This window comes from Miscanthus floridulus, chromosome 10, assembly GCF_019320115.1.
Source record: "Miscanthus floridulus cultivar M001 chromosome 10, ASM1932011v1, whole genome shotgun sequence".
Lineage (NCBI taxonomy): Eukaryota > Viridiplantae > Streptophyta > Magnoliopsida > Poales > Poaceae > Miscanthus > Miscanthus floridulus.
Genome location: NC_089589.1, coordinates 139,173,454 through 139,183,627, shown reverse-complemented (window position 1 = coordinate 139,183,627; position 10,174 = coordinate 139,173,454). Strand labels below are relative to the sequence as shown.

Genomic DNA, 10,174 nt, shown 5'->3' with positions numbered 1-10,174 from the left:
ACAAACATAGCCTAATCAGCTTAATACCTTCACCGAGCTAGGGGTGCACCAACAAAGCTCTTCAGTTCGGAGCATGATAGTGTATGTATATATCATGTGTGTGTGTGTGTGTGTGTGGGGTTGGCGTGGTAGCTGTAAATCTTGTCGTCAATAAGAGATATGGGGTAGCCCCAACCATGTGGGGTATGTGCATCAAGGCCAAAGCTAGTATACATGCATAAACGTTGTCGTAATTAAACCGCAATTGGTCAATGTTATTTAAATGACCGTGCCTGCACAATAGGAACTGACGCTCTATAAGAGGAGCGTCGAGAAGGCTGTGTGCTTCTTCTGCCCTGCTCGCTTTAAGTATTCTTTTCTCTTCCTCATTTGGATCTCTTATTACTAACCCTGAATATATGCTTCTCTCATTAGTACATTACGTTCAATTCTGATTATATGCTAGCTAGCATGCAGTTTCGTTCTCTTGTATGTTTCACTCTTCACCATTTCCTACATTCCCTTAATTTTGTGCAGTGCTTCTTGCAGCAAGCTACATACTGCTGCGTGCGTTCAGCTTGGTGGTCGGAGCTAGCAGCGCATATATGGAATCCACATCCACTGCTGCATGGGCGGGACCTTACGAGCTTCAGCTGGCGATGAACTGGACCGCTGAAGAAGCACCAGCTGATGACGCTCAAGAAGTGTGGGCTCCTGCCGTTGGCCACCCTGCTTTGCAGTATTCGTCCATCGTCGACATATTTGGTTCCTCCTGCAGCCTCCAACCGTATGTCGTCCCTGCTAGCACTAGCAGCAGCTCTAGCGGAGGGCCGCAGCTACTGGTTGAGAACAACTACTACGCTGCGGCCGCACAGCATTACGATCCGACTGGGAAAGGAACGACGACGACACCCGAGGATCTGTCGTCGTTTGAGCAGCAAATGGAGAGCTATATGAATAGCCCTAAGAAGCTATTCCAGGAAAGAAAGAAGGAGTTTGAGGATGCATATAATGCCCAATTCATGAAACAGAAGATGCACAGGTACCCTCCAAGCATTCGAGCTCTCGATGATGATGGTCTGTATACCGTCCCGAGGGTGGTGGCCATCGGCCCTTACCACCATTATGGCGGAGGCCATCTGAAGCAGGCGGAGGAGGTGAAGCATGCGGCTGCCTGCCACTGCATCACGGAATCCGGCCGCTCGGTCGAGGAGATGTACGGCGCCGTCATCTCGGCCGCGAATGACAGCGATGCCCGCGGCCTCTACCACACGGACGTGATGGCAGGTCTCGGCGACGACGACTGCTTCCTACCCATGATGTTCTTTGACGCCTGCTTCTTGGTGATGTATATCATTAAGAGGTCGGGCGCAGAGAACTACGACCCGACGCTGTACGATTTCTTCGAGTCCAATGACGATGACATCGCTCATGACATCATGCTGCTTGAGAACCAGATCCCCTTGCAGGTGGTGGACGCCGTCATGAACATGTGCACGGCCGAGCCCTTGGAGAGAATGAAGAAGTTCATTGCCAGGTGCAAAGATGGCTGTCTGCAAGACCGGGTTGTCCCTGGATTTCCTCGTGTTGACTGGGATGAAGACTACTACAATGAAGCACCGCATCTCCTTGGCCTCCTCCGATTCTACGTTGTAGGAAAAAGAAGCAGCAGAAAACCCAAGGTGTCACCTTCAGATTTAAAGAAAATGGAATCGATACCAATTTCAGCCGGTGCCATCGAGCTTGCCGAAATGGGCATCTTCCTCACAGCCAACGAAACAACGGAGCTCCCAGACATGGGCCTCGCCAGGAAATGGATCATCTTCGCCGAGCTCTCCATGGCGCCGCTGTCTCTCAACGATGCACGTGCAAGCTGGCTCGTCAACATGGCGGCTCTCGAGCTATGCACGACTCCAGATTTTTTTGATAAAAAGGCGGAATTTGAAGACTCTGCTGTCTGCTCGTACCTCCTCCTGCTCTACATGTTGATGCATCGGGAGGAGGACGTGCATGAGCTGCGAACCAGGGGTATCCTGCAAGGAGCAGGGCTCACCAACAAGAAGACACTCGACTTCTTCACCAGCCTGCAGAGGCTGCGCCTCGGACGCTGCTATGGCCTCGTCATGGTACAGATTGCGAGTTACAGGATGAATAGGCCGTGGATCAAGCTGTACGCGTTTTGCTACAGGAACCTCAAGACCATCGCCTGGGCGGGCTCCGCCATTGGTGGGTTTATCGGTATCATCACGACGCTCATCAAACTCAAGGGCGCCCATTGATATGAGAGAGATGCATGTAGTATTTCCCTGGTATATTGTTGGTGCTGTTAGTATTCCCTGTCCATATAGTTTCTCCCCTTTGCATTGTACCTCCGAATGTATTTAATATGTGTCTAGTTGAATAATGACAATCTGGCAGCGACTGTCTCTGTAGAATGGAAGTAATGATCAGGCACATATATGCTCTCGGAGGCTACAGGTACCAAATATGTCCATGTGATGGAACGCATGCTCCATAGGAAGGCCAGCAGGAGCCCAAACATGAACAACTGGTCCTTCAACGTACGGTGCAGTTGCTGGGCGCGGCTCTGGGCCTAGACACCCTCATGGAACAGCTCTGGGACAACCCACCTCCTCCTCTTCGAAACACTAAACTGAAGTTAAGATCCACGGTGGTCATCTGTGTTCTGTGGAATATCTAGAAATGTCGTAACTCCAAGGTCTTCAAGCATTCAGACGAAACCAACCATAGGATTTTCCGGCGTTATGCCGACGATTTAAGTCTCTGGTCTTACCGCTGCTTTTCTGTGCCTGACCAGACCGCTGTTCTTGAGTGTAGCTCTTTCTTTTCCTTCTTACTTTGATGTCACACCTCCTTCTTGGTTGTAATATTTAATTTAGACCCTTTTCCTTGTGCTTTCTCTGTGTTTTTGTGCTTTGTCTTTTTCTTTTCTTTGGCCTCTGTAATTATTTGTCAACTCTTATGCAATAAAAATGTTCAGGCAGCTGCTTAAGCTGCCGTAGTTTCGCTAAAAAAAAAACGTACGGTGCAGTTCGCCAGATGAAACTCGCAAAGATCCCCATGTTCCCTGTGTATGTACCCACACACTGCACACACATATGCTCGAACCGGCAGGCCGGCAAGCTAAAATTATAAGCTAAGTTAGCACATATATATACGTCGATCAGGACTAATGTCTGTTAAATTACCGACTAGGAGTAGATCTAACGGGTGGAACCTCTTCTATTTGGTATAAAAAGATCAAGAACATGAACTTGAGAGAGGGAGATAGAGAGAGAGAGGGGGGGGGGGGGGTGTTACCGACCATCGGTGGGCTTGGTGGTGGAGCCGGCGGCGTCCATGGCGATGAGGGAGGTGCGGTCCGGGTCGGTGAAGTGGAGCAGCAGAGGCGGTGGTGAAGACGTCAGTGGCACTTCCTGTCGCTTCAGCGCCTCCCTCTTAGATCAGATTAGGGTTAGAGTTGTTGGGGGATGTGGCGGCTCAGATCAATCTCGTGAGTTGAGCCCCGGCTCCCCCCTTTCCTTTTTATATGGCGTTGTGCGACGGGGGCCCACCAACTAGAGAACGGTTGGGCGCCCCCGATCAGGGCACGGATCAAGTTCCCGACTCGGTCGTTGGACCGAGTGGGGAGGAGATCAATCCAACATTCTCCCCCTTGATCTCACCTTATGACTTAATCTTAAAACATTTTTCTCTTTTTCCATTCCATCCCAGATTAGTGCATAGAGCGTGCCTCATCATCACGGTCTTGTGCCATTAGATTAAACAGCTACAATGCACTTCTCTGTTTTGAAACAGATTCTCAACTAGGCCCTTATTGTCCAGGAATCATAGGCTTTCCCGTAAACCCATACCGGCTAAGTGTTCTCTGAACACGTTGGGTGGTAAGCCTTTTGTAAGCGGATCAGCGAGCATCTTTTCTGTACTTATATGACCAAGATTAATTATATGATCACGGACTTTATCTTTCACAACATAATACTTTATGTCAATGTGTTTGGCAGCACCACTTGACTTATTGTTGTGAGCGTAACATACTGCTGGATTATTATCGTAGTACAACTTGAGTGGTTTATGTATGTCGTCTACCACTTTCAACCCGGGTATAAATTTCTTCAACCAATTCACCTGTCCTGTGGCCTCATAACACGCTACAAACTCGGCATACATCGTAGATGATGTAGTGACGGTTTGCTTGGAGTTTTTCCAATATATAGCTCCTCCTACGAGAGTAAATACATATCCTGACGTAGACTTTCTATCACCTCCCACATAATCTGAATCTGAATACCCCTCTATGTGTAGGGAATCAGATCTTCTGTACGTTAGCATGAGGCCCTTTGTGCCTTGCAAATAACGCAAAACTTTCTCTACCAGTCTCCAGTGTTCTATTCCTGGATTACTCTGGTATCTGCCAAGTAACCTAGTAACAAAAGCTAAGTCAGGGAGAGTGCATACTGTAAACTTCCGACAGTTGATGCATATGGAACCGCTTTCATTAGATCGATCTCATGTTGGTTCCTAGGGCATTGAAATTCCCTATATCTATCGCCCTTGACTATAGGAGCAGGTGAAGGCTTACAACTTTGCATACTATATTTCTTTAGAACTTTTGCTAAGTATGCCTTTTGCGATAAACCTAAAACCCCCTTATTTCTATCTCGGTGAATCTCTATTACTAGAACGAATGAATCTTCAACGAGATCTTTCATATCAAAATTTGAGGACAAGAACTTCTTCGTCTCCAGTAATAGGCTAACATCACTACTAGCAAGTAAAATATCATCCACATACAGGATTAGGAAAATGTATTTTCCATTCTTGAACTTTGCATAAATGCAATTGTCCTCTACATTCTCTTTAAACCCAAACTTCCTTATTGTACTATCAAACTTCAAGTACCACTGCCTTGATGCTTGTTTTAATCCATAAATGGATTTCTTCAGGCGACATCCCATACGTTCTTTTCCTTTCACAACAAAACCTTTTGGTTGTGCCATGTAAATATTTTTCTCCATATCCCCATTTAGGAACACCGTCTTTACATCTATCTGATGTAATTCTAAATCATAATGAGCTACAAGCGCCATTATTATTCTAAAAGAATCCTTACACGAGACTAGAGAAAATGTCTCATTGTAATCTATGCCTTCTCTTTGCGTGAAGCCTTTCGCCACAAGTCGCGCTTTAAATCTTTCTATATTCCCTTTGGAGTCATATTTAGTTTTGTAGACCCATTTACAGCCTACTGTCTTGGCTCCTTTAGGAATTATTTTTAAGTCCCAAACACCGTTGTACTCATTGAACTCATTTCATCTTGCATGGCTTTAAGCCACTTCGATGAGTGAGCGCTTCTCATGGCTTCTTCAAATGAGGTGGGATCATCATCCATTTGAAATTCTTCAGTATCATAGACTTCGTAGTCATCATGAATAGCTGATTTTCTGACTCTCTGAGACCTTCTAGGGACCTCTGGCGCTTGTTCCATATGCACTACTGGAAATAGGGCCTTTGCCGAGTGCAAACTGCTTTGCCGAGTGTCAAAAATCGGGCACTCGGCAAAGACCTTCTTTGCCGAGTGCCACACTCGGCAAAGAATTCTTTGCCGAGTGCCGGGTACTTGGCAAAAAAGGGCACTCGGCAAAGGACATATTTGCCGAGTGCCAGGCTCTTGTAACACCTGGTTTCTAGAACAAAATCAGATACACACCATATGTGAGCCCAGGAAGTCAAATCTCACATATAGCTACAAATAAGGGTAATATCAATAGACAATGCTTAAATACATAGTATATTAGTATAAAAATTATAACCTAAGAGTATAGACTGCGGAAAGACAACTCCGATCTTCAGGCGAAGACTCCAGTTCCACAGGGACAACTGACTGGTTGATCACAAGCCTAATTCCCCCAAACTCTAGCAATCTGGTACCCATCCGGGATTTTTCCAAATATGTGTAAAATAAAGCAAGCGTAAGTACATGTCGTACTCAATAAATATAACATGGGGTTCATGAGGCTCAAAAGGCTGACACTGGTTAACTACGATTAGCTTTTAATGAGTCATGATTTTAGCATAGGAGTAGCAACAAGTTTATCTCAATCCCATAAACACATGATCATTATACAAGAACAATAAACAGCTCAAAGACATCTTAGTTAAGCATAATTCGACAAGTGCTCATCTTTGGCATAAGAAACCCTTGGCTGCTCGTGACCGTGAGCACGGCTGATATATCAGTTTATTAAACTCCCGCAGAGGTGTACACTTTCACTGTGAGTCATGATTCTCAAATGCCTGGGTTAGCTAGGCCCAAAACACAGAGAACCATATAAAGCCACTCAAAAGTTCGTCTAACCAGGAAGGGCCGCAGGGTCATCGGATATAGGAACCCCCCTTCCAAAAATAAAAGGCTGCTTCCATAGCTAGGCTCAACAGGACAGAGGCTGTCCTATACCCAACTCGCAGTATCCTCTAAGCCGGCTAGAAATGGTCTTCTAAGCAACTAGAGCCAGAGCCATGTAGCCCTTACAGATGTACTGTAAGTCTCGGATGATCACTTACAAATGAGTCCTCACGGAGAGGGAATTTAACCCTCCTGTTGTGGCTAACAAGTCATCTTTTATAGTTTATAGCTCAATTATTAATCAAGTATCAAGATCATGGTCAATGTTCAGCACTAGCACAAATGATACCCAAATGCATATATCCCGGGGTTTCAAGGTAATCAGTAAACAATTTCTAGGGGATCCAATAAAGGTGACAAGGAGGACACATGCATATGAAATTCAGTGATTAAAGTGAAATAGGACATCAAGGATGATCCCATGCTATACTTGCCTTAAACTTAGATCCTTCTTCAAATCCCAAAACTTCGTAGAATTGCTTCTTGGTCTCCAACTTCCTTTAAATCACCAACGCAAAACTCACCGACTGGACAAGACCGAAAAGCACCACACAAGCATCCGAACAAGCATGCATAGCAAACATACTAGATTAGAACAATACATCAATCAATGAAAAGATTCGAAATCTAATCTACGCATTGCTACGATCACACACACGCGAAAGGCACACTAATCAGAGCTACAGTAAAACAGAAACATCTATCGAAGGATTTACGTTGGAAAGAAAACTATATGCTTTATCTATTTTAATGATCATAAAACATATATAAGATATCTCAGGGGAATATCTAAAATTGAGTTAAGTCATTTTATACTTGAGTCGTTAGATTTAGAAAACTAAGATAAATTAATCATACCTTAATTATAAATATTTTGATATCATTTATGCAAATTAAATTGAAATATAATAACAAATGAGAGTATATATATTCAAAGTATATATGTCACATTTAAACTTGGCAAATTACAATTTAAAGACAAACATGTTTATGTCACTAATTAATCATATTTTATTAATCAACATATCTCATATTATATAAAGTATTTAAACTTTACTTTAGAAATATAGAACATGTGAGAGCAACTAATAGAACAATTATATTATGTCTCATAATTGATCTAAGAAAGTCATAATTAAAAAGGCATTAATGTTGGCATACGTCATATTTTATAATTATAAAAGATTATATATATACTTTTAGTCATTTAAACATCTATAAATTAAAAACATAAATCATGTGAGGGCATCTATTCATACTTAACACATATGCAACATTCAACAAATTATAATCTAAGACTATACTGAAGTTACTGATTAATCAAATTAACAGGTTATGTATAATCACCGAGATATAAAACCTATATTGTTTCTAGTTATAAAACTAATTATAAGCATGTTAACCAATTTAATATTTAGCTATATATGAAAAATCATGTGACATGAAAACCATTAGCACTACTGCATAGAGCGCTTCGACGTGAAACTAACGCAACGAGAACGAGACGAAACGGAGCTAAAATGATGAAACGGCCAAGGATTAAAGATCAATGATAATTACCGGATGGCAATCATGTAAATACTCCATCTTCTACCTTGCTTCTCTTACGTACAGAGCAATGGCCATGGGAGGCTGTCGCTGCTGCAGTGCTCCTTCACGCAGGGGAGGGAGAACCTGGCCAGGGCACGGACGACCGCCCGGGCGGCGCGGCGTGCCAGACTGCTGCGGCCCGGGGCCTCGCGCGGGGTGGCCAGCAAGCCGGACTGGCCAAACGGCACAGCAGCCGTGGCTACTCGCCGGGGCCTGCGGGGCGCACGAAGGGGCGTGGCTGGGGGTGTGGGGTGCATGGTCCGTGTGGTAGGGGCGCAGGGGCGTCGGATCATCGGAACAGTGAATCGAGGTCGGCTGCGGTTGGCGTCGGCGTTGTGGGCTCTGGGATGGGGCGGCAACGAGCAGCGCGGCGGCGACGGCGACGGCGAGAGGAGGAGAAAAATCAAATTTACTATACGAGAGATTTCCCGTACGGTAGTTTTGGTGTGCTTTGCCCAAGGGGTTGGTTGATATATATAGGAAGAAAACTCCCCACATCTACATTAACTAGCAATATGGTACTAATTGATGTTGCACCCTCCACCTTTACTAATAGGCCTAATTAATTATTAAAGCCCATTAGTAAATAAAGACATGGGCCTTTGGGCATGAGGAAATCTGAGATATTTTCGGAATTAATTAATTTCATGGATAAAATAATTCTAGAAAAGTCCAGAATTGAATTTTAAGCTACGAAAAATACTCCGAAGGCTTCGAAAATTCAGGAAAAATTCTTAGAGATATTTTAGAACAAGACGAACCCAAATAAAGTATTAGGACCTCATGAAAAGATATTTTGGAGCATTTAAAAATTAGATTATGCTCACAAACAAGTGGGAGCAAGTTTCGAAAAAAGCCGAAGAAATTTCCGAGGTATCCATGGAGATAGGTTGATGAATAGTGAGCAGGAAGGAGTGATTTGGATTTCATGGAAAAGATTTTAGGATACTTCTCAAGAAAATCTTAAGTTGGAAAACAAGGAATTTGATCCGTGAGAAAGACTAAGAATTGCTGGAGAAAGAAGATCGACTTACTAAACGCATTTTAAAAATCTTTTCTCACAACATGAAATAAATCAACCAACCAAGCATCACATCAAGCAATAGCTCGTTAAATTAATTTGGAAAAGCTTGAAAATTCACATTTTTCCTATAACTAAATTTACGCTAGTTCAAACTAAGATGGGTAAATTTTATCCAAATATCAAAACATTTATTTTAATTAGTGTTTTCTATGCACAACCCAAAATTAGAAATTTTGGGGTGTGACAGCTCTCGGCAAAAGCGCGGCACTCGGCAAAGGGTGCCCCGCGTAACGGTGTTTGGCCACGTCCTTCTTTGCCGAGTGCCTGATGTTAGTCACCCGGCAAAGATTTTTTTTATCATAGCCTCCACATACGATATCACGATATGTAGAGATGTCTTGGTTTGTAAGCATCGTACATGACAACATGCACGAAATCTTTTGAAATTTTTGTCATAGCCTCCACATACGATATCACGACATCTCAACAAGTTTCATGTTCGGACTTCGTTTGCTTTTTATAGAATTTAAAAACGTTTCGCACGCAAGTTCACGGTCTTGTTTCGTGAACAAGATTTCTGAAATTTCGGGTCCGTTCCTGGATACGGCCTCACACTACACTCAATAACATGACTATCATTTTTTCAATCATTAAATTCCATTATTCGTACCACGTGCAGTTCAAATTTATATTTTTTGAAAAAATTCAATTAAACGAAATAAAGTAACTAAATATATCAAAAATCCACAAAAAATCCCCAAATTTTAACGAGGATTTCCTGGTACTTTAAAAGGGATGCACAAAAAATTTGGAGGCCAAAAACAAAAAAAAAACTTTGCCGAGTGCCGGGGCATGACACTCGGTAAAGGGGGTCTTTGCCGAGTGCCAAGAATAAGGCGCTCGGCAAAGAGGTTTTTTGAATTTTTTTAGAAATTTCCTCTTTGCCAAGTGCCTTCACAAGGGCACTCGGCAAAGGTATTTCAAAAAAAATCTATGCCGACGGCCGGATCGGGGCACTCGGCAAAGTTGCCTCCGTTGCCGAGTGCCTCCCTGATCCGGTGGTCAGCAAAGGGGCGGGTGGGGGCACTTAGGTGAATTCGGCCGGGCAGTCCAAGCCACACGATAGACAGGCCCCGCTTGCGCTGCTCCCGGCC

General features: G+C 43.7%; 1 protein-coding gene across 2 annotated transcripts; it reads left to right on the top strand.

The window, feature by feature from the left end:
• The first annotated feature begins 212 nt into the window (after positions 1-212).
• LOC136485852 (UPF0481 protein At3g47200-like) lies at positions 213-2,414 on the top strand. 2 transcript variants are annotated; one of them, XM_066482677.1, is made up of 2 exons: positions 213-348; positions 529-2,414. In XM_066482677.1, exon 2 carries the CDS (start codon positions 585-587, stop codon positions 2,256-2,258), a length of 1,674 nt encoding a protein of 557 aa, XP_066338774.1. In that variant the 5' UTR covers positions 213-348; positions 529-584; the 3' UTR covers positions 2,259-2,414. The 2 variants fall into 2 exon arrangements, with proteins under 2 accessions (XP_066338774.1, XP_066338773.1); XM_066482676.1 differs by having other exon boundaries at positions 265-348; positions 517-2,414.
• Positions 2,415-10,174: the final 7,760 nt, after the last annotated feature.